Source organism: Manis pentadactyla, chromosome 2 (genome assembly GCF_030020395.1).
Source record: "Manis pentadactyla isolate mManPen7 chromosome 2, mManPen7.hap1, whole genome shotgun sequence".
Lineage (NCBI taxonomy): Eukaryota > Metazoa > Chordata > Mammalia > Pholidota > Manidae > Manis > Manis pentadactyla.
The window spans coordinates 11,693,937-11,718,442 of record NC_080020.1 but is presented as its reverse complement, the minus strand read 5'-3'; the positions used below and the strand labels follow the sequence as shown (position 1 = coordinate 11,718,442).

At 37.7% G+C, this 24,506-nt stretch overlaps 1 protein-coding gene across 5 annotated transcripts in view; it reads left to right on the top strand.

Annotated features, from left to right (window-relative positions):
• CDK8 (cyclin dependent kinase 8) overlaps positions 1-10,830 on the top strand; it is a 107,779-nt gene extending 96,949 nt beyond the window's left edge. For 4 of the 5 annotated variants that reach the window (XM_036917377.2, XM_036917375.2, XM_057490155.1 and 1 more), the window contains 6 exons: positions 2,561-2,630; positions 3,394-3,466; positions 6,125-6,222; positions 6,914-6,992; positions 7,113-7,271; positions 9,544-10,830. In XM_036917377.2, coding sequence (XP_036773272.1) covers positions 2,561-2,630; positions 3,394-3,466; positions 6,125-6,222; positions 6,914-6,992; positions 7,113-7,271; positions 9,544-9,669 — 605 coding nt within the window. In that variant the 3' untranslated portion in view covers positions 9,670-10,830. The remainder of the gene's footprint in view (positions 1-2,560; positions 2,631-3,393; positions 3,467-6,124; positions 6,223-6,913; positions 6,993-7,112; positions 7,272-9,543) is intronic. The other variant, XM_036917376.2, reaches the window with a different exon arrangement.
• Positions 10,831-24,506: the final 13,676 nt, after the last annotated feature.

Sequence of the window (24,506 nt, the reverse complement as noted above, 5' to 3'; positions counted from 1 at the left end):
TACACATTATGTTTTTGTTTTTGTTTTTAAATCATTGCTGTTTGAACTTAGATGTCTTCATTGGAAAGCTGTATATTTTTAGCGGAAGAAAGCTGCGCTTACTCAACTCTTTATATTCATGACTTGCATTGGTCAAAGATACATGGAAATAGCAAAATTTTTAGAGTTCACATATTAGCATAAAAATATTAATGGGCTTCCTGAATTTAAGGAGTATATTTTTCTTTCATTTTTTTTTAAATTTTTTGTTTTGTTGTTTAATAGTTGACATGATAAAATAGTTGCAATATACTGCAATAATTGTATTAAAAGGGTGCTTTTAGTTCTTACCAGTGGAAACTATAAATAAAAGCCGATAGTATGTATTTTTGTCTGGCAGCACATATAATAATGCCATTTCTTGCAATTTGAATACGAAGTTTGGACATTATTTCTGTTCAGGTCATTGTACAGGATCATATTATGTTGAATAATGCATGTTTCGCTCTATAATCCTTGTCAGTAAGAACCTTCTTTTAGGTGTTCTGTTAGAACAGTCAGGATGTGGGTGAAAGTCCGGCATTCCACAGTGACCTTGCCTGCATTGATCTGCAGCAGGGAAGAAGTTGTTAAGATCTCTCATTACAGGCATTAGATTTCCCCAGCTGTATCACAGCGCCTCATTATAGCACAGAATGGTAGTTCATCAGTGAGCCCTAAGCTCTGCCCAGAGGTCTAAAATAATAAAAATTGGTTTAAAACACCTATATAATTTTGGCTACTGAAGTACTTATTAGAAGTTGTTTCCTATTAGGCCTTTTTCTCAGGTCAGTATGACTCAAGAGTAACACAGAAATATCTGGGAATTGTAATTCCTCACTGCCTTGTAAGGGTTTTCATTATCAGTAAATGCTGAATAACTGCATAGATACTACCTTTCTCCTAAATTGGCCAACAGTCTGTGAAGACTGCTCTGTTGTTACGATAATTTCAGTTCATTAGCTGCTTGCCTGTAGCATTACTTGTGTAATGCAATAACAAGGGTGAAGAATAAAGGACAGACACATAGTTTTTTATAGCAAGTGTGTAAATATTGATTGAGTACCTGTCACATGTTAGGCACTGTGTTAAATATAAAATCTTATTGACATAACAGACATGATGCCTGCCCTCTTGGAGTTTACACCGTACTGCTCTAAGTAGAATGTTTAAAGAAGAGGTATGGTTTGAGTAGGTGGAGAAGTTCTGAATGTGTCCATCTTTTCTAAGCCCCCAGGGAGAGGAACATGGCTTACAGGGGGATGGAAGTAGGGATGGCCTCCGTAGGAGGTGGTGATTCATGTGCAGTTCAGCACTTATGGTAGGCTCAGCTTAGGAAGTACTTGAAAAGCAGGATTTATGCTAAATTAGATTTGATATGCTAATGAGAATCCATGGTAAGTTCTTGAGAACGAGTGACATGGCCTATGTTGTATTTTAGAAAGATTAGTAGAGTGGTGGTAAAAATCAATTAAGGAGACGTAACTGAAGTCAGGAAGCCAGCTGCTTGTCTGGAGCAGTTCTACAGTGTACATGGAGACGGGTGGAGAAAAAGGACAAATACTTCATTTTTTATAGGAAGTGTGTAATTGAGGGAAAAGCCAAAAATCATCTCAAGATTTCTAGCTTGAGAAATTGGAGCAAGGAAACAGTTAAGAGAAAATTCCATTTAGGAGTTTAAAGTATTAAGTTTACTTGGCCATGTGTGGCATCTATGGAGGATAGGTAGCAAATATTTTTGTAAGCATGTTGAAAGAAAATCAAACCGCTAAAGGCCATTTAGAAGCTAATGATGCTGTTAAGCTACCTGTTAGTGCTGTACCCCTAGTAAGACTGAGTAAAAGTCCACAGAGAGGGATGGAGAAAACAAGCTATCTAGCATTGTATTGTTTGAACAACTCGAATGCCAGCAAAACTAAATAAAACATTTGCTAACTAACATATCTAGTAGCTGGGGTTATATTTTGTTAATTGTATTGAACATTAGCAGAAGTACCAGACAACTTATTAATATACTAGCTATATCCTACTCTATTTTTAAAATTATTACTGCTTATATGAATTGCTGGTGTAAAACAATGTATTTAACAAGGTGAAAGTAGAGAGGGCCATATAAAAAGAAATGTGTCTTAAAGCTACTGAGGGGGAGGGTAGTACATTTATCATTGAAGAGTTGGTTGCTGATTTAACTAATAAATTTTGTGGAAAAGGGAGAAATGTGGTTTTACAAATAGCAATAGAATTATTCAATAACATATTTATTTATAACATTCCCCTCTAGTTACAGAAATTGAGGTACCTTACTGTGAAACAGAAAGTAGGCATTAAAAAGGTAAAGTTGAAAAAATAAAGATCTAATGCTATACAAGGGTGGGGGAGTTGTATTTTATAGGTCAAGATAAGGTGTTTATTGACCATTTATATGTCATCTGTGCTTTCATGGAGGTTAGACGTGTAGGTAATGAAAACTGAGATAACCTTTATTAAAAGTCTTGAGAATAGGAATCTAGACAACATAAAATTTTATCAATGTATTTCACAGATAAAGATTGGGAAGATATAAAAAAGATGCCTGAGCACTCAACATTAATGAAAGATTTCAGAAGAAATACGTAAGTTGGAAAGAAATCAGATCTTTTGTTTGCTCTTCCAGAAAACTCAGTGTGAGGTTGGCTATTCAACATGAGTACGTTTTGCATGATGATAGTCTTCATTTTCTAAGATGTTTAAATGATGATATACAGAAGATGAATATCTAATATCAGTGCTGATTTGGATATGAGAAAAAAATCAACTCCTTTCTTTCCCTCTTTATTACTTCCTGGCAGCTGAGCATCTGTGGAAAGTTTAAAAGCTGAGCAGTAAGAGCTGAAATAAACAAGCCCTGCTGGTAGCCACAGGCCTACCCACCAAGGCCGTGTAGTTAACTTCAAGCAGCTTTTGGTAGAGAAGAAGGACTATTTCATTTATTTACAATGCATGATCAGGGGACTGGAAAGGGCAGTTCATAGACCTGTAATAATTTTTTAAATGTTTCATTTATTTTAAACTTACTGGTCAGGCTGAGTTAAACTTTTGACCCATATGTTATTGAAGATAATTGTTGAGATAACATTCATGTGAAAAAAGCTACTCAGTATGTATTATTCATAAAATTATCTTATGTTCAATCAGTGGTATCCATTCAAAAGTGACTAGTGTGAATATTGAATAAAATATAAAATTGATTTAAGGCTACTCCGTTTATGCTGATTATACCATTCTCAATATATAGTCTGTATTGGTTATGACTAAGTAATTCTGTTTGCAAACAGTAAGCCAGTGTAAAATTAAGTTCAAATCTAATACAGATATTTCATAGTATTTCTCTTTCAGGTATACCAACTGCAGCCTTATCAAGTATATGGAAAAACATAAAGTTAAACCAGATAGTAAAGCATTCCACTTGGTAAGCCTTAGAGAACAGTACTAATGAAATGCATTTTCCCCTGTAGCCCAACCTGAGGCTTCTGGGATTGTTTATATGGTTACTCAGCATCTTAGAGTATTATTACCTTAATGGTTAATGCAGAGATCTTGTTGGTACATCCTAGTAAAGACATCAAAATATTTGTTTTTCCAAACCCCAGATAACATAGTTTGACAGAGTTGTTTAGAAACATTAGATTTTCTAAAGATAATCATTGTACCAAATCTATCAAGAGCATGTTTAAAATTACATTTATTGGTTTTCACCAATTACTTAAAACATTTAAAAACTTTGAGAGAAGAATCAAGAAGAAAACAATCCCATCATTCAGAAATGATTTTTACTCTTTATTTCAACTCTGAAAAATTGTTTCCAAAATTTTTAATTCCCAAGATACCTCTTATAAACTGAGGTACTAGAAGTTCTTCAGTGGTGGTATGCATTATTTGCTTTTTCTGGAGGAATATAAGAGAGGCAATATTTATTACGTATAATGGGAAAAATGGTTTGAACTAGAATCTAAATGAATCCATGCCCTATCAAGGTAATTTATGAGATTATATTCAACTATTGCCAACTTAAATTTGTTCACAATAAAATGTTCATTTTTACACCATAACAATTAAAAATGTTTTCAGTTTTATGTTTTCAAAAAGTTATATAACAGAAAGGGGGAACTTGGGAAAGCAGGTTGTATTTTGTTTTGCTTAAAATCTTTTAATCCTTTATTCCCAGTTTTTTTAAATGAATTCATTAAATGGGAATTATTTTACTTTGAAAGAATTAAACTTTCCTTTGTTATAGTACCAGGCCACTTGGCAAACATATCTTCTATTTTTGTTTCTGTTTCTGCTCCTTCTTCTCTTGCAACATCTTCTGCTTATTTCTATATTATGTCATATACCATATATTTTGTATCTTATCAGCAATTTAAAAAGCATTGCTTAACCTATCATATTACCATACAGTGTATTATTATCCAAACACTGGTTTCTTATAATGTACTTACAACAGGACCCCATTGGAAGGTAAGTTAGATCCTTCAAAATTATGGACTTACATATTCTAACAAAATAATGGTAATAGTGGTAGACCAAAAGTCAGTTTGGGGGATTACTCTTTCCCCCAGTTCACCGCTACTCAGTATAGTCTGAGGTGACTCTCAATGCTGTCAGCACTGAAATTCTTTCAATCTGCTTCCTTTGCAGCTTTGCTTGTTTTTACTGGTGTGACCTGTCTTGGGTGGGCCCATCTGATAGCTCTAATGTAGCTCCGTTAAAACTGCTGAGTATTTTAAATAGCAAATGCATGCTTTTCTTTCAACTCTGAAGATAAAAATTGTGCTTCCACTGAAATATCAAATCATTAAAACTGAATTTAAATCTCACCATCCCAGCGTTTCATCTGCGTTTTTAAATATTTTATGTTCTTCTGTCCTATAATTGTGTCATCTCCCATTAAGTCTCAACATGTCTATTAGCGCCTTAGTTTTCAAATTATGGTTCTGATCCAGCAGCACTGGAGTCAGCTGGGAACTTGCAGGAAATGCAGATCCCTGGGCTCCTGCCCAGATACATCAGTCAGAAGCTCTGGGAGTCGGGCCTCACAGTCCGTTTTAAGAAGTGCTCCAGGGATGCTTCTGATGTACTCTGAATTGTGAAAACCACTGCATAAATCAAAGACTATAAACTAAGAGAACACTATCTAGATAGTCTCGTAAACTACATATTAAAGTCAAATCTAGTTCATAGAGCCTTCAGTAAATTATCTATTAACCAAAAAAATACTGAATTTTCACATTAGTGTAATATTTCTGTATGTAGCAATAATAACACTTACAAGTACTTTCTTTGTACCAGGCACCATTTTAATAGCTTTTCATGTACTAATTCATTTAATCCTGAAAACAGACTTATCATAGGTATTATTTTTAATCTCCATTTGACAAATGGTGTTATAGAGAGGTTAAATAACTTGGCAAAGTCACTCAACTAAGAAATTTCAGGTCTGGATTTGAACCCAAGCAGCCTCCTTTCAGAGTGTCCATTCATGATCACACCCCTGTACTTTAGAAGTTCTGTGTCAATAACCGTATTTATTCAGACTGGAACAGCACTGCCCAGAAGACCTCTCTCTGATGATCTGTGCTGTCCAGTAGGGTAGTCCCTGGCCATGTGTGGCTATTGAGCTCTAGAAACATACTTGATATAACTGAGAAATTGATTTTTTAACTTTAATTTGGTTTAAATTAATTTAGATTTAAATCTGAGTAGCCATATGGCTAGTGTATATTTGTGTCATAAAATTTTTTTCCCTTAATAGAAAATACAAGGCTTTTAGTTCTGTTCTAAATTGGATAAAACAATTTAGGTAATGCATGGGAAAGATCATTGGTTTAAAGTAAGAAGATACGTTTAATTACTTCTTAGCAGAACCAGGTGAGATAATGAATATTAGAACAACTAAAATGTGAATGACTACATTAAGCTTTTAGTAATTTTTTTGTTAATTTGGGGGAATAAATATCCTCTAAATTGTGATGTTATTCATCAAAAAAACACATACATCCCACATATGTGCCAAAGGACATAACTCTGAAAAGTAATGCCATAATGTTTTTATTATTTATGGTTCCAGCTTCAGAAGTTGCTTACCATGGACCCCATAAAGCGAATTACCTCAGAACAGGCTATGCAGGATCCCTATTTCCTAGAAGACCCACTTCCTACATCAGAGTAAGTAATTAATGTATGATAGAGTTTTTTGGAGCATGCTGTCTTTCAGTTGTCACTGCTTTTATATGGGGATCTAAGAAAATTCTCATGGGAAGCAAAAAGCTTTGACGGCCTAAGTGTCATTTAGGGGTTTCACAGTTAAGAGGTGTTCGTGTTTCTCTCTCGCTCTATGCAGCACTGCCAGTGCTCGTTTCGGCAGTCGTCCAGTTGCTCAGCTACAGGGTGATTCTGCAGCTGTGGCTCTCAGAGGCACTGAGGTGGCTCACGACTTAGTCACGGTTTTGTGTTCCAGTTGCAAATCCCATTCCCAAATAAAAATATTCCCCATACCATCTTTTATTTTAAATGTAGTATGGAGAGTAAAAAGAAGTTGTGTTTGAGTAGTGACATTTCATCTGGAATCTGTATTGGTTGTAATAAGGACAGAGGAATGCTGGAATAAAAGAAAATTGAGTCATTTCAGATGGTCATTGATTATTTTTATTCAGTGAAAAGCCCTCCCCTCAGAGGCCTGCTGCAGTGTTGCTGGTTAGAAGAAAAGATTCCTTTTGTCACTTGTATGAAAGGTGCTTATGTTACAAATATGGAGACAAAGTCTATCATAAAAGATTAAAATAAAAAGCACTTAAACGAACCATTTGAAATACTGATGAGCATACCAGAAATCGTTTTCCTTGTTTCTTGTGATCAGCGTTTTTGCCGGTTGTCAAATCCCTTACCCAAAACGAGAATTTTTAACAGAAGAAGAACCTGACGACAAAGGAGACAAAGTAAGTATTAAAGTACCGTTGGCAGCGTCTGCTCATTCACTGCCACCAAACACTTTCTGCTTTGGATATATTTTGTTCTCCTTCTGAGCTGAACTTCATTTTTCCGTTTAACCAATTGAGAAGAACCAGCAGCAGCCCCAGGGCAACAACCACACCAACGGGACCGGCCACCCCGGAAACCAGGACGGCAGCCACGCGGCCGGGCCCCCGCTGAAGAAAGTGAGAGTCGTTCCTCCTACCACTACCTCAGGTGGACTCATCATGACCTCGGACTATCAGGTATTTCTGCCCTTTTGGCACTGACCGCCGTATCATTATTCACAATATGAGTGTGTGACCTTTGGAAAACACAGTGTAATTAAGAAACTGTACCTGGGGAAGCACGTGGGCATGAAGTGTTTATGATGTTGCTTTACGTCCATAAACTTCAGCGTGTCTGGGGAAACCCAGGCGCGAAGTGTTACGGGCATGGGGAAGGACTGGCAGCGTCCGGCGGAGGGGGCTTAGACCTTTGAACTCGACAGACCTGGGGTGATTGGATTTGTTACACCGTTCATTAACTCTGACTTTGGACAAGTAATGTAACATTTCCGGGCTGTTGCTTTTCATCTGTAAATCAAGACCAGCAGAGCCTGACTTACAATTGTAGCAGTAGATCTGGTAAATCTGGGCGCCTGGCCTTTAGTAGGAGCTCAATAAATGGTCTGTTGCTTTCAAACAACAATATACCATAATGATTAAAACACCGGCTTTCAACTCTCAGCTGTCCACTGATTTCTGGGTAAGCTTGAGCAATGGATTCAGATGTTCTCAGTTTCCTCATTTGTAGAATGTGGATAATTGTGTGAGGCTGTGTAGGCTGAGGCACGGGGCTGGCCTGGCCTAGGCACTTAGTAGACGATACCAACCACTCTGTCACTTTTATCACTGTCATTAAAATTCTTAGCATTCATAATGCACAGCAAGCACTTCTTACGTGGTGGTGGCGCTGCTGGTGGTGACTCTAATAAGAGCTGTTGAGTACTTACTATGTGCCAGCTATAATCCTAAGTATGAAATTATTTCCTTTGAGTGCTATGATGACAGTGTGAGGAAAGGGTTACTTTCATTTCAAAAACTGAGCCTTGTAGAGATTGAATAATTTTCACCCGGCAGGGGAGTGGTAGACTCAGATCTGACCACTGCCCACCTGTAGAGTCTGTCAAGTGACACTGTCAGTTCTTTGCTGAACGACCTGTTTTGACATTTTTATACCATCTCCCTACTTACTCTGTTCATATTCCCAACTAACCTGGGTTTCAGTGTGGAAAGAAGACTTTGAAAACTTGACCAATCAGTTATTTACCCACTAAAAGAGAAAAGGAGATCTTAGTAAACTGAGCAAGGTTCCCAGGGCCTGCCCGCCACACTTCAGGACTTAGAAATGAACTCAGCTTTTTGGTTAAGAAGAGAGCCAGTGCATCAAACCGTGGAATCATTGTCTGCCTAGGTAGCAATTCTCTTCCAGGAAGCTAAACAAGAAATCAGGACAGACATCGCTGGGGGTCTGTGTGTGTCCTAGCACCCTTCTCCCCACGGGTGCGAAGAGAGCGTGTCTCTCGGCTCACGGCTGGGTTTGCACGCTGTGGGGACGGCATCCTTAGAGTGGTGCAGGCCCCGCTTTCCCCTGAGCTCCCGAAACCGAGGGAATGCTGTCGTGCTTCTTGGTTGATGTTGTTGTGGTTGGTGTCTGTGGGTGACTTCAAAAATAGTATTTCTGACTACGATTTCATGTGCCCCCTCTTTTTTTAAATGTTACTTTTGCTAGGGTTGGTGGGATTTAGGATTACGTGATTTATTAAGCATACTCTGAAAGAAGAAAGTACTAAATTACCTTTAATCATTTACAGTGTTTGTCTGGTGCAGGGATGGGAATGAGAGTCCCACAGATCGTGGGTAGGGACTCTGAACTCCGGCACTGTTTCCCTTTTATGCTGTTTTTAGGATTAAAAAGACCACTTCTTACATTTCAATAATTATAATTTTACTTTTGGGTATAATTTGTAGCAAAAAGGGCATTAACTATTTAATGCCAAAGAAAATGATTCTGTGGTACGTTTTCTTGTCAAACTAACTTTTGTTCTTCACTCACACGTGTGTGTTCGGAGGTTTCTATGGAAACCAGCATGTAAATCAGCGTTGAATTTCTTAACGTATGCATCATTAAGTTAATGTATAAACATTTCAAGCAAATTAGTTCTTATTTATGAAGCAGATACAAAACAGCAGGCAAGAGGGTTGCTTCTGTAGAAAACAGTGGAGCACACCGCATAGTGGTGAGACTCGGCTTAGTATTGTTGCACTAGCAGTGCTTCTGATGTTCATAAAGAAAAGCTGATATTAGAAGGTTTGGGGTTTTGTCATTTTAACTCTCAAGCTAATACAAGACTCTTAAATTCTTACTGCCTTGAGATGAATGGCACTTGAAACACACATAAGCCGTGCTGGCTTGGGAGATAGTCCCCTCAGAGAGACCCTGGAATCACATTTCTCCCTCCATCTCCTTTTGCAGCGTTCCAATCCACATGCTGCCTATCCCAACCCTGGACCAAGCACATCACAGCCACAGAGCAGCATGGGATACTCAGCTACCTCCCAGCAGCCTCCACAGTACTCCCATCAGACCCACCGGTACTGAGCTGCCTTGGAATATCGTCAATGCACTGTTGCTAATGCTGCAGGACTGACCGTGCAGCTCTCTGTGGGAACCCGGCGTGGGCCGTGAGAATGTGCTGTACGACCACATATTCAAAATGTCCAGTAGGCAAGTTCCACCACTTTTCACAGATTGGGGTAGTGGCTTCCAAGTTGTACCTATTTTGGAGTTAGACTTGAAAAGAAAGTGCTAGCACAGTTTGTGTTGTGGATTTGCTACTTTCATAGTTTACTTGACACGGTTCAGACTGACCAATGCATTTCTTTCAGTGACGGTCTGTAGCAGTCGAAGCTGTGAAATGTGCTAGGGGCAAGCATTTGTTGTCGTATGTGGTGAACTCTTCCCGTGTAACAACATTATTTGACCAGTAGTACACACACACAAAAGTTTAACTGGTACTTGAAACACACAGTATATATTAATTCAACAAAATAACCAGGACTCAAAATGAGATTATTTTGGTACACCGTTCATTTTAGTGTCTTATCAGTGGGTTGATTCATTTTCTACATTAATCAGTGTTTTTTTGAGCAAGAATATTGCTTGGATTCTTCTGAAAGTACAAAAGCCACATCATTTTTCCAGAAAGGTTTCAAAACTCCCAAAGATTAATTTTCAACTTACAAGTTTGTTTTTATTTTCAACCTATGACTTGACTGGTATTAAAGCTGCTATTTGATAGTAATTAAATATGTTGTCATTGATATAAACCTGTTTGATTCAGCAAACAAACTAAAATGATTGTCATAGACAGTGTTTTATTTTCCTGTTGGTGTTGCTGATTTGTGAGCATGCTTTAAGATGAAAAAAGCATGAATGGTAACTTCCTTAAAAAGGTGCGGCATCCGATTCGATATTTTGTCCTGAGTTTGAAGCTGGTTGGTGTAGTGCTATTAAAGTTTTGTTCAGTTAATTTTCCTTTTAAAAACTTGTTCGCACGTTGTTTAGGGTGCCCTTACTTCAGCAAAGGAGAAAAGGAGGAGAGCCTTAGAATTTTTGAGGAAAAAAAAACCTATAACATACAATGTACTGTATCAAACTATTTTACATGAATGACACAAGTATTCTGATGAATTTTAAAAAAAATGGAACATTGTTAAAAACAAGGTGTTATGTAATAAATTTATTTTTCATAAATCAAAATACGGAATCAGCTGTATTTTTATATACACAAAGGTCTTATTTTAAAATGTGTCTTTAACAGTGGCCTCTAAATAAGTCTCTTCTGTTTTGTTTAATAATATCTCTGTGTTCTTCCTCTGTAATGGATTAATAACTTTCTGTTTAGATACAGATTCTTTTCCCTGTTGCACTCAATACTCTAAGACATGAAATAGACACATTTCTAATGGAAAGAAGTTATGATGAGCCTTCATTTCTAGAAAAATTCCTAATTCTTTGTCGTGTTGAGAACAATTTGACTGTTTTCTCCCAAATAATTATTTTTCCTCCCTCCCTCAGCTCGAAGCACAGAAGACAAAAAAACTAACTTAAAAAAAAAATTGAACCCATTCATATAAAACCACTCTAAAACATTGCAAGCACTAAGGAATTCCAGTACTGATGGGCCTGACAGCAGTGCCGATTTTAGGAGCGGACTTCGTGTTTCCATGCTGTGTTTCCACCCTCGTTCATGCGCACGACACGCAGATTTCATCACAGTGCTGCCCTCCTGCGGACCCTTGGGGGCTCCCCTCTGACCCCAGAACGGAGTCAAACCCCCTGCCACCACCCCCCAGTTTGACTTCTCTCACACTCACCCTTCCCGTGTGTCTTATTTCCCTTCTGCTCTAATTGTCTTCTGTTTTTCTTCCTGCCTTTAAATATAGTGGTTTTCCAATTTCGTGGGTCTGAGAACCTTCTGGAGTTCTTGGTTTTCTCGTGGTCAAGTCACAGCGGTCGACTCAGTTGGGTTGAGGTGGAATATGGACTCCTCGTTTTTAACAGGCTCCTCAGTCGGTTCTGATGCAGTAGTCCGAGGAATACACATTTACAAAAACACCTCCGGCTGGCCCACAGATGGAGCAAAGAGCAACAAGTGCTTTGAGAGAGGGCTTGCACGTTGACTACCCATCTTCTTCTAGTGCATGAATTTCAAAACGCAAAACCCATTCTGATGAGTTCCACTCTAAATGGCCGGAAACTTCTAGAGCTCAGTTCGCAGATTGCTTTATCTCTGTGCCAATCCTCATTCTCCGGTAAGCCTATCCAGTCTTGTGGAATTAAACATGTTGGTGAGCATCAAATTTATACAACCTGCCTATTTTCTCCCTGAGCTCCAGGATTGGTATGTATGGTAGCATCTGGAGCAGATACCACACACGTGAATATGCATACGTGCCAACATCATTCTGCAGCCCATTCCCTGGCTTTATTTTTTTTTCTGCACAGCATCTGCCTATTTTCTGTCTCTTCCCATAGAATGGCAGCTCCCTGAGAAGAGCTGCCTTCCATCTCAGACTTCTCTTTATGCTTGCTTCCTAGGTGATCTCATCCAGGCTCGTGACGTTTATAGGCTGATGATTCTAGATTTCCAGTCCAGTCCTACCTGTCGTATCTGATTCATTATTACAGATCATCTCTAGATTGAATATATCCAAATTCAGACTCCCGGCTTCAACACCCCACTTACTGACTTAACCATCTCGGTGACTAGGACCAGCCCCCTTTCCCTTCCCCGGGCTGTCCGGGCCACACAGAAACCTTGGCCATCCTCTGTCACCCTCTGTATCCATTGCATGTGCAAATCCTGTCTGCTTTCCCTTTAAAATATGTCCCCAGTGGAACTGTTCGCAGCGCCTTTACTGCACTCCCCTATGCCGAGCCCCAGTCAGCTCCTTCATAGACTCTTACAAGAGCTGCCTGCCTACTTCCACCCTTGCCCCCCTATCTTCTCTACCAGGCAGCCTACCTGAGTAAAAAGTGATCCTTTTAACACAGAGCTCACTGCTCATGCCCCTCTTGTGCTTCTGGCCCATAAATGCCAGAATCCTCACTGTGCCCAACAGAGCCCTCCGGTATTTCTTACTGATCCGTTTTCTGTTAACTGCCCATGTGCTTCTCTCCAGCTACACTGCGCTCCTTGCTGGTCCTTGGGCCTGCCAATCGCGCTTTGTCTCAGTGCTTACACACTTCGTGTTCCATCTGCATCTGTCTCAAATGCTCTTCCCAGCTCGGGTCTTGGCTTACTTACTCCCTCATTTCTTTCATGTTTGTTTAAATCCTTTTAAAAAGGCTTTTTTTCCACACTATATAAAATAGCAACGTGTCCCCATTTCCCCACAGCCACCAGCATTCTCTCTTCCCTTTACCCTGCTTTATTTTCCTACATAGCACTAACCACTAAAACATATACTTGCTTATTGTTTTTCCCCACCCTACTAGCAGATAAGTTCCACAAAGGCAGTCTTTTTTTCAAATCGAGATCTGAGTGACATACAACATTGCGTCAGTTTGAAGTGTACAACGTGTTGATTTGGTACCCTTAGATATCACCACTGTAGGTTAGCTATCACCTCTAGGCCTTCTTTATTTACTACACTAGTCCTGACAGCCAGAAGAGTGCCTGACACACACATTCACTCATAAATATTTACTGAATGAATGAATGACTTTGTATTTGGATGCCAATTAGTATCTCAAGCTCAACATACCAAAAAGCGTTTTCATCTCCCTCTAGCTGCCACTGTCTCTTTCAAGACCATCTAGCCTCCTAACTACCCTCCCTGCTTCCACTTGATCCATTCTGTAGCCTGCCTTCCACGCAACAGTGATCACTACCTGGCATTTTTCTACGTTTGTTACGTGTGGTTTTGGGTTTTGGGTTTTTGTTGTTGTTTTATTTGGGTATTTGTTTATTATCTGTCTCCACCCTAAGGGCAGGGATTTTGCAGCCCTTTTAAAGAAACTAGAATGGTCATTATACATGCTCTTAATCCTTCAGGGACTTCCTTAGAAGTCATTAGGATAAATTACACTTGGAATAAAGTTAGAATTTCTCAACATTGCCTAAAATATTCCAGTTCATTAGCTGTCTCTCCATTTTCATTTCCTATGAAATGATCTCCTGTGCTGATGACTACTCTGATTACCTTAGCCTCCCTCCTCTTCCTCAAATACATCAAGCATGTAACTACCCCAAGGTATTTTCCTTGCTTTCTGCTTGGAATTCCCTTGCCCTGGAATTTGCCTGTTCAAATGCCACCTCCCTTCCTCTTAGTCACAGTTGACCTTCTTTTCCTGCTTTCGTTTTCTTCAGAACAATGGTCATACCTAGCATTTGTATAATAGTGTATTTATTGTCTGTCTTTCCCTTTGAGGGCTTTGTATTCCTTACCCTGCCTTCCTCTTCCCCTAGGACAGTGCTTGGCATGTATACATTCAGTAACTATTTATCTGAACTTAAAAGAGAACTGCAATAATCACCATCATCTATATTTCCTAGTTGTGCTGTGTGCTATAATCATTTCTGAAATTGCTTTTCCTACTAAATTAAATTTTAAGATTCTTAAGATATATTTCCAGTGGTTTTCACTGAATTAAGCAGAAAAGGGCATCCAGAGATCATGCCCTACTCAAACCCAGTTTGGAAAGGAAGAAATAAAACTGTCCTTATGAACAGATAATATGATTGTCTATGTAGAAAATTCCAGAGAACCTACAGAAAAGCTATTAGAACCAGTAAGTGGTTTCACCAAGGTTGCAGGATACAAGGTAGATATACAAAATGAGCATATTCCTCTACACGCTGTGTAATTGGAAAGTGAAAAAAATGTAAGTACCGTAGATAATAGCACTAAAACCATGAGATACTTAGGCACAAATCATATAAAATGTGTGTAACATATGTTTGCTGCAAACTACAAAACAGTAATGAAAAAGAAACCAAACAAAACTAAGTAAATGGAAAATACAGTGTTTTCATGGATTGGAAGACAATACTGGTAAAAGGTCAGTTCCCAAAGATCTTTCAATTCACAGTTCCATTCAAAATCACAGGACAGTATTTGGGAGAAATCAGTAAACTTTTTCTAAAATTTATATTGAGAGGCAAGGGAACTAGAATAAAGAAGCTCGAGGATGCATCTTAAGATGTGTTCTAAACTACAGTAGGCAAGACGTTGTGGCGTCAGGGAAAGAATAGGCACGTAAGTCAACAGAACAAAATGAGAGTCCAGAAAGATACTGACACAAAGAAGACCAATTAATTGTCCACAGAAGTGCAAAAGCATTTTGTTTTAGCAGAGAAATGATAGTCCTGGATAATCTTTTCAACAAATGGTGCTGGAATGATTAGATATTCATATGCAAAAACTAGCCAAATAATTCATACCTTGCAGCTAAACAAATATTAACTCAAACTGGATCACAGACCTACATATAAAACCTAAAATTATAAAACCTGTAGAATAAAACATAGGAAAAAAGTTTGTGACCTTGAATTAGGCAAAAACTTCTTAGATATGACTAAAAGCATCATACACAAAATAAATAATTACATTAGGCTTTATCAAAATTAAAAACTGCTCTTCAAAAGACTGTTAAGAGAATAAAAAGACAAGCCACTGACTAGGACATGTTTGCAAATTACATATAGACTTGTATCTAGAAATACAAAGAGATCTTAAAATTTAGTAATAAGGAAACAACCCACTTTTTTTTTTAATTTGCAGAAGATTTGAATGGACATTTCAACCAAAGACACATGGATAGCAGATCAGCGAAGAAAAGATGCTCAATATCATTGGTTATTAGGGATATGCAAATTAAGGCCACAGTGAGATACTAGATACCTATTAAAATGATAAAAATAAAGAAATAACTGAGTACCAAATGCCATTGAGGACGTGGTGTAACTAGAACTCACATTGTTAGTGGGAATACAAAATGATGCAGTCATTTAAGAAAAGGTTAACAAATTCTTAAGAAGTTAAGCACGTCCTTATGTAATTCACCAGTCCCGAGTGAAGCAGGAACTTGTGTTAACACAACAGCCTGTACACAAATGTTTACAGTAGCTTTGCTTGTTATTGCTAAAAGCTGGAGGCTCTCCGCTTGTTCATCAAATGGTGAACAGATACTCTGATATTCCCACACAGCGAAATAGGAAGCGAACTCCAGATACACAAAACAAGTATAGTGACTCTGGAAAAGGCAAAATTAGAAGGACAGAAAACACATTTAGTGGTTGCCCAGGGCAGAAGTGAGAAGAGGAATTGACTATAAAAGGACATGGGAATTTCTTTGGGGGATGCAACTTCTGCATCTTGGTCTTTGTCATGGCTACACAAATGTGTGTGTCAAAATGTGCAGAGCTGGTCAGGTGAATTTTAGTGGTTTTAAATTATACCTTAATAATAAATAGAAGGGGAAAAGGACCAATATTATCTAGTGTTGGCAAGGACGGGGGGGCAACTGGAATTCTCATACGGCACTGGTAGGAATATAAAATAAAACAGCCACTTTGGAAAACACTGGCAGTTACAAATGCCTCCCATGTGACCCTGCCATCCTGCTCTCGTGTATTTACTGAAAAGAAATGAAAACTTGTCCACACAGTGGTTTGTGCATACATGTTCAAAGCTTCTTTATTATAGCCCCAAAATGGAAGTCTATCTAACAGATAAGGAGATAAACAAATGGGGGTACAGCTGTGCAGTAGAATATATTACTCAGCAATAAAAACGGATGGTCAATAGAACTTGATTATAGTGGTGGTTGCATGAGTATATGGATACATTTTTCAACACTCATCAAACTGTACACTCTAAATTGGCAATTTGTATTTTATGTAACTTATACCTTAAGGTAGATTTGTTTAAAATCTAATGTGCATAAAGCACTATGCATCTGCGTTAACATACAGGCATTCATTAAATGTTAGCTATTATTAGCATGTGAGCTATTTGGAAATAGTTTTTCTAAGACTTATAATGTGACCTAATTCTAGCAAGTGAGTTAAACTCTCTGGGTCATTTCATGACCAAGTGTTCCCTAGCCTCATGAATCAACTGCATGATTCTGTTTACATGAGAATAAGTGTGATGCTGCAGCATCAATAATCCCAGCTCTGAAAGGTTTAATAGTACCTCTGAATTTCATAATCTTCATTAAGTTTATTCTTTGTAAATTCCACACAGGTTAGGGGCTCCTGCTTTTCAAAAGTGTTACTGAATATATAATACTTAGATGATTTGTCTTGCCTAAGGACAGCTATGAATTTTCTCAGAACCTGAATGTTCTCTAAGGGAGGAATAGAATTGAATTCACTGGGTATTTACTAAGTGTTTGATAGTTGGTTAGGACTTGCGGCCAAAAAAAAAAAACATGATCCCTACCCTCAAATACCCCAGGAACTTAATTCAGTTGAGGAGTCAGGATACAACAGTGGAAGCCATTATTATATCAAGTATTAAATGGGAAGTTAAGAACCATACCTCTTTCTCCTTTGAGAAGAGAAAGTTGCCTGGTGGGAAAGGTTCTTTGTGGGGTGGGGATTAGTGTCGAGCATCAGAAAGAACATAGGTCTGGGATCAGAAGACCTAGTATTGGCCCTGCCGGTTACTTAATGTAAGGCCTTAGTCAAGTCATTCAACTTCCCCAAGCTCGTGTAACTAATAAGAATTGTAGTAATAGCTGTGATGCTTTCACTGAGTCACGGAAATGCGGAAAGGCTCTGTGTGAAGCAAACTACAAATCACTATTCAAAGTTGCCTAATTAACTTTATTATCTCAGCTGGGCCTTAACACTGAATGCCTGCCATGTGCCAGACACTATGTGAAGCGTTTTCCACATACTACTGTTCACAAAAGCTTTGTGAGTTAAATATTGCTTTCCCCATTTACAAAAAGAAAAATGAAGTTCAGAGAGATCATTCCCTACTCAAACTCAGTCAGCTATGGGGTTAAGTCAAATTTGCTTTACCTCAGCTTCCAGGCCCCAAAGAGAAGAATAAGCCTCAGGTGATACATGATGAAGTGGCCATTCTGTCCAGAGCCCGAAATGTGTCCTGCAGCAATAGGCAGAGGTGAAATTGGTAAGCTTGTGGGCTGCTAGTGAGGGCTGGTTTATTTACAGATGGAGTCATTTTTTAGATGTGTCTTCCAATTTAAATTACAAAGTCAGAAATATTTGGTTTACTAGTTAACTGATAATGTCTGTTGAAAGCATGGTTAACAGTACTAATGGATTTAAAAATCGATGCTTGTTTAATAGGCCCTACGATCAGCTTGATTAACATGCAGTAATTGTTTTTCCAGTTAAGTTTCCTCATTGGCAGAAAATATGGTAAACACAGGCAAAAATAGACAATTTTCTCCAATTTAATCAAAGGCTTTTCACTATGTCAGGTTATACTGGGCTCCTTGTGCACCCTTAAAATCCCCTTGGCCCCCTTCTTCCTCCGGCCACTGCTACAGTGACTACTTCCACATAGCCTGCCGTCATGTCAGAGCAGATACGTTGCCTGGGGCCCACAGGAAGTATGTGTCCTCCCCGCCATAGAGCTTGTCTGACAATCCAGTGTAGAATGTGCTGGTCCACTCTGAACTTGGGAAGGCACAGTCAGCATACGAGGGGAGTTAATGCCCATGGCTTCTTACTCTTGACCAATGGATGAAGAGTCAGTAGGTAGATGCTTCCTTTTTTGATTCCGAAAGCAGAACAGTTTGGAGATGGTTTCATAAGGCTTTTCAGAAGGTCCTGACAGAACTGAGTGACCTACAGTGACAGACAATGGAATAATGCATCCTTGTATTGGGTTTCCTTCCCTTCTTGTTCTCTGCCTTATCTCACACGACTGCTCCCTGAAATAATATTCACAAGTAAGCCGTCTATACACAGTCCTCTGTCTCAGCTTCTGCTTTGTGAGAGTGTGGAAAAATTATTCATTTTTAAACAGGTCTTTAAAAGGAGTCATCAATAAGGACTCCATTGCTAGTGGTAAGTGGCTAGTGCTAACCTCTGTTTTGAAGTAACATCAGAATTACTAAGATTTTCCCTGTGGTCATTTGGGATGAACTACAGGTAGAAGGTGGATCACTGAATTAAGAAGAAGCTGAGGCACTTAAATAGTACGGGAACAATGATGTATAAGAGGTGGTGGGATTGGCTGGCTTTTGTTCACTGCTTGGAAGTCTTGAAAAAAATAAAATAGCAAGCTCAGATCAGCCAATTATCACCCCAAGACATGCTGTGGAAGTCATAGGGTCAGAGTAGATGATAGTCTGATACAAACTTAATGTAAACTAAACCAATAGCCCCAATTTCAGCTGGTGTGCCAGATGTTGTTATGCTTATTGAAACAGATCAACATAGCCCCTGGCACTTCATATGTGGCTTTTGATTTGGCATGCACATTTTTCTTAGTCCCCATTAATAAGCAAGATTAGCAACACTTATGTTTACATGGGAAGGATAGCAGTGCAGTCTTTCTCTACATTAACTCTTTGTTACAATATAGTCTGCAGGAGGGTGATGTCAGGGAAGATGGCAGAGTTGGAAACTGCCAGGAGTCCACCTCTCCACCTGGACAACAATTTTACTGGCAGAAATTCTGAAGTGCCTATTTTGGAACATGTTTATCTGAACGCTTGCAGCTGAAAAGGTTGGCTGGTAAATTGCAGTTTATTTTAGCAGTCAGTGTATTGGAGGCTACCCACCCTTCATCCCTGTGGCAGGCAGTTGGCCCAGCAACCCACAGTTCTGGCACAGCTTGTTGGAGCCAAGACAGCAACAAGGACCTTGTCTCGCAAGTATTGGGGTTCTATGTTGTCACTGTGGGTTGCTTCTTAGATCAATGAAGGGCAGAGAAAGGGTCCGGATGCTGTTGTATCAACCCCTACCAACCGAAGCAGTTTCCAGGAGATAACACAGGAGCTAAAGCTTACCTGGTTTTGGTTTGGTTTGGTTTGGGGGGTTTTGGTGGTGGGGAGGAGGTTTTTGGACATTCAAAAACAAGTGTAAATATGGGAGAATTTAGAAAGCCACCACAGATACCCAGGGAAAGGCATGGGCTCAGAAAAAAGCCTCAGAAGACCTTAAGCTTTCACCTTAAGCTTTTCCAAGATGATCCTTGCACAGAGACTTCCTACAACACATACAAACCCTAGGGAAGGGGGAGAATTTGATCTCTATAGTTTCCATATTATAAAGTTTAAATGTCCATTTTTCAACAACAACAAAAATCACAAGGCATACAAAGAAACAGAAAAACGTGGCCCATTAAAGAAGCAAAATTAATTGATGAAAGGTAAGTGAAGAAGCCCAGACATTGGGCTTACTAGACACAGACTTTAAAATAACTGTCTTAAGGATGCCCAAAGAGCTAACAATACAAAGACAGGAAAACAATCTATGAACAAAATGAAAACATCAATAAAGAGCTAGAAATTATAAAAAGTAATTGAAAAGACATGCTAGAGCCAAAAAGTACAGTAACTGAAACTAAAAATACACTAGGAGGATTCAAAAGTCCATTTGAGCAGGCAGGAGAAAGAATCAGTAAACTTGGAGATAGCACAATTGAAATTAACAAGTCTGAAGAATAGAAAGAAAAAAGAATGGAGAGAAGTGAACAGGGCCTAAAGGACCTGTGGGATACCAAACAATTCCTCTGTGAGTCTTAGAAGAAGACAAAAAGAAAGGAGCAGAGAGATTACTTGAAGACATAATAGCTGAAAACTTCACAAACTTGAGGAAACACATGAATGTAAACATCCAGGAAACAACAAATTCAAGTAGGATGAATTCAGAGATCCACACCAAGACACACACCAGACTGAGAAGCCAAAATCAAAGAGAGATTCTTGAAACAGTAAGAGAGAAGTGACTCATCACATAAAAGGGATTCTCAATGAGATTATCATTAATTTTCTCTTCAGAAACCTGGGGAGCCAGGAGGCAGTGAAATGCTGTATTTAAAGTGCTGGAGAAAAAAAAACTTCAAAAATGATGGAGAAGACACTTAGATAAACAAAAACCTGAGGGAGTTCATTTCCCCTAGGCCCGCCCTACAATAAATGCTAAAGGGAGTTTGTCAGGTTACTTAAAGACAGCAACTTGAAGCCATATGAAGATGTAAAGATCTGTGGTAAAGGTAAATATCTGAGCACATATAAAAGCAGTATTATTGTAATCTTGGTCTGTAACTCCACTTTTTATTTTCAACAAGATTTAAAATACAAATGCATGAAATATTAGTCTGTTTTATTGAGAACACAATGTATAAAGATGTAATCTGTGACATCAGTAACAGGTGCATGGAACTATAAAAGCAGTTTATTCTACTGAAGTTGAGTTGACATACATTTAATTAGATTGTTATAACTATAGGGTGTTAAATATAATCCCCATGGTAATCACAAAGAAAATATAAAATGTACACAAAAGGAAATAAGAGAATAAATACATTTCACTACAGAAAAATTAAACACAAAAGAAGGAAGTGATGCAGGAAAAGAGGGACATCAAAATTATAGGCATATAGAAAATAAAAGTAGAATGGCAGAAGTAAGTCCTTCCTTATCAGTAATCATTTTAAATGTAAACAGATTAAATTCTCCAATCAAAAGACAGAGATTGGTAGAATGGATTAAAAAAATAATAATCCAACTATATACTGTCTACAATTATATAAACACTTATGCACCTAATAACACCTTTAAAATAAAAGAAACAAATATCTCCCTGAACTGAAGGAAGAAATAGGCAGTTCTATAATAATAGTTGGAGACTTCAATACCCCACTTTCAATAACGGATAGAATCAACCAGACAGAGGAAAAGTAAGAAACAGAAGACTTGAATAGCAAACCATCTAGACCTAATAGACATATACAAAACTGTCTTCTCAACAACAGCAGAATGCACATTATTCTTAAGTGCACATGGAACATTCTCCAGGATAGACCATATGTTAGGCCACCAAAAAAAGTCTCAATAGATTTTAAAAGATAATTATCATACAAATAATATTTTCTGACCAGGTTGGAGTTAGAAATCAATAACAGAAGGAAAACTAGAAAATTTACAAATACATGGAAATTAAACAACTCACTCTGAAACAACCAATGGGTCAAAGAAGAAATCACAAAGAAATTAGAAAATACTTACAGACAAATGTAAAGGGAAACACAACAGACCAAAAGTTATGGGATGCTGCAAAAACAGTGCTCAGATGGAAATGTATAGTGCAAATACCTACATTAAAAATAAAAAGCAAATCAATAACATAACCTTACACCTTAGGGAACTATAAAAAGAAGAACAAACCAAGCCCAAAGATAGCAAAAGGAAAGAAATTATAAAGACTAGAGTAAACATAAAATAGAAAAAGAATAGAGAAAAATCAATGAACCCCAAAGTTGGTTCTTTGGAAAAAATCAACAAAATTGACAACTTTAGTTACACTGACAAGAAGAGAGAAGGTGCAGATAACTAAAATCAGAAATGAAAGTGGCATTACTACTGACCTTACAGAAATATAAAGGGATAATAAGAGAATACTATAAACAACTGTTCCCTGACAAATTGAGTAACCTGGAAGAACAGACCAATTCCTTGACACACATAAATTACCTAACTGAATCAAGAAGGAACAAATCTCAACAGACCTATAACAAGAAAAGAGAATCAGTAATCAAAAGCCTCCCAAAAAATTAATTTTCTGGAGCAGATGGCTTCACTGGTGAATTCTACCAAATATTTAAAGAGAAATTAAAACTCCTCTTTCTCAAACTCTTCCAAAAAGTTTTAAGATGAAGAAACACTTCTGAACTCATTCTATAAAGCCAGCATTCTTCTGACACTAATGCCAGATAAAATCATCACAAAAGAATTACAGATGAATATCCGTTATGAATATAGGTGCAAAAATCCTCAACTTTGTTTCTCAGAGATTATAGTACTGTGCTGCCTATTATTTGGTGTCTGAAAACTAAGTTTTAAATATATTTTGTCCAATTTTTTAATTGTTTAAGGGGGAAGAGTAAATCTGGTCCCATTACTCCGTCTTGGCTGGAAGCAGAGGTGACAGCTAGAGACAGTTTATTAGGTGGGTAAAACTTCAAGCAGATTTACAAAATTGTGATATAAGAGAGTTTTATCTTGATTAAAGAGTCAAGACATTTCCTAAAATGTATGTACTCTATGCCATACATATCCAATCATAAGGCAATCTGGTATATAATGTGATCCTCTGGTTTCCCAATGAGATAGTTAAAAAGAGAAAGTGTAGACAGAGATAGATAGATAGATAGATAGATAGATAGATAGATAGATAGATAGATAGATAGATGATAGATAGACAGATAGATAGATAGATAGGCAGATAGATGGATAGATAGATAGATACAGGCAGACAAGACAGGCATAAACATAGATATCCCTTAAGAGAGAGAGATGTTTAAATATCTACTTAAAATACTCAATTTAGTTGCAAATATATAAACTTACACATTAGGTAAACTAATACATTATTTTAGAAAATTGCTCTTTCCTACTTTCACTTATATAATTTATTTACTCTCTTATGTGCACCTTTAACTTCACGTTACAGGAAATGGCTTGTCTTCTGTTTGTCTTTGTTTTCATTTAGCATTCACCACATTTAAAACACTTACTCTGTGGTTTTTGTAACTGATTTTTATAAAGCTTGTTTACAATATATCCAACAATTATAATTGAGTATATCAAACCCCCAAGTATAATTATTAAATACTAAACCTGTTCAGTTTCTTGTCTCTGTTTTCAAAAATCCCTTCCATCAGATTACCTCTACAGTCACCCAAAAGTAGCACTTCAAGGTCATTTTAGACTATGGTTGAAAGGTAAAATACAGGTTGTCCACTTAAATTTGAACTTCAGATAAACAACAAGTTAATTTTAGTATAAAAATGCCCCAAATATTGTATAGATCATATATGTACTAAAAAAAAAAAAACAGTATCTGAAATTTAAATTTAACTGGGCATACAGAACGCCTAGTTAAAAAACACAGATTTTTATTTACTAAATATGGCAACCCTATTTTAGACCACTGTCTTCCTCAACAAACCTTTGTAAGATTTTGCTTTTCAGATGATTCCTTCTATTTGGAGTGATAATATTGAGACATAGTCCTACTGTAGGCATAAACAGTAGTTTCCACCATCATTTTCTTCCTAAGTATGTAATACCAGAAACACTCTTGAGTATACGTCCAACTGCTTTTCCTTGGTGGGAGCTAAAAATTAATTCAGAGAACAAAGTATTGGAAGACAGGGTTCGCCAGCTCTGTATATACCACCAGAAGCTGCATTACTAATTAGATTATTATAATATTCATTAACCATGAGCTTGAACTAGATGAATATTTCATTTTTCTTTTCATATTTTCAGATTTGTTTTCCCTAAATCTTGGCATAACAGCATTTTTCAACGGCACATGTCATCTTTATTACCACCATCCTGACTACACAGTATGTCCTAAGACACGTATAACTGTGAGGCAATTTAAATGACAAATTGTAATATCTAGGAAGAAATCAAGGATTAAAAGAAATCCCCTCAATCCTATGGACTTAAAAAAAAAAATAGAAGTCTTTTTTCTTCACTTATTCTTAGGCATAGTGACAATAATGCTTTCATTTTCCCCTGCTGTATTATTTAGAAGGAGGAATTCAGTTTCTCCCAGAGCTGTGGAAGCCTGGTGGGGAATCAGATCTTTAATAGTCTAACTTGCTCGGTCACATTATTAAATGAGGGGAAAAAAATAACGTTTGCCCCCTTCGGATCCCAGTTTAGATTCCTTGAAAAAGTGCTCGTTTCCTCTGTGGCTCCTA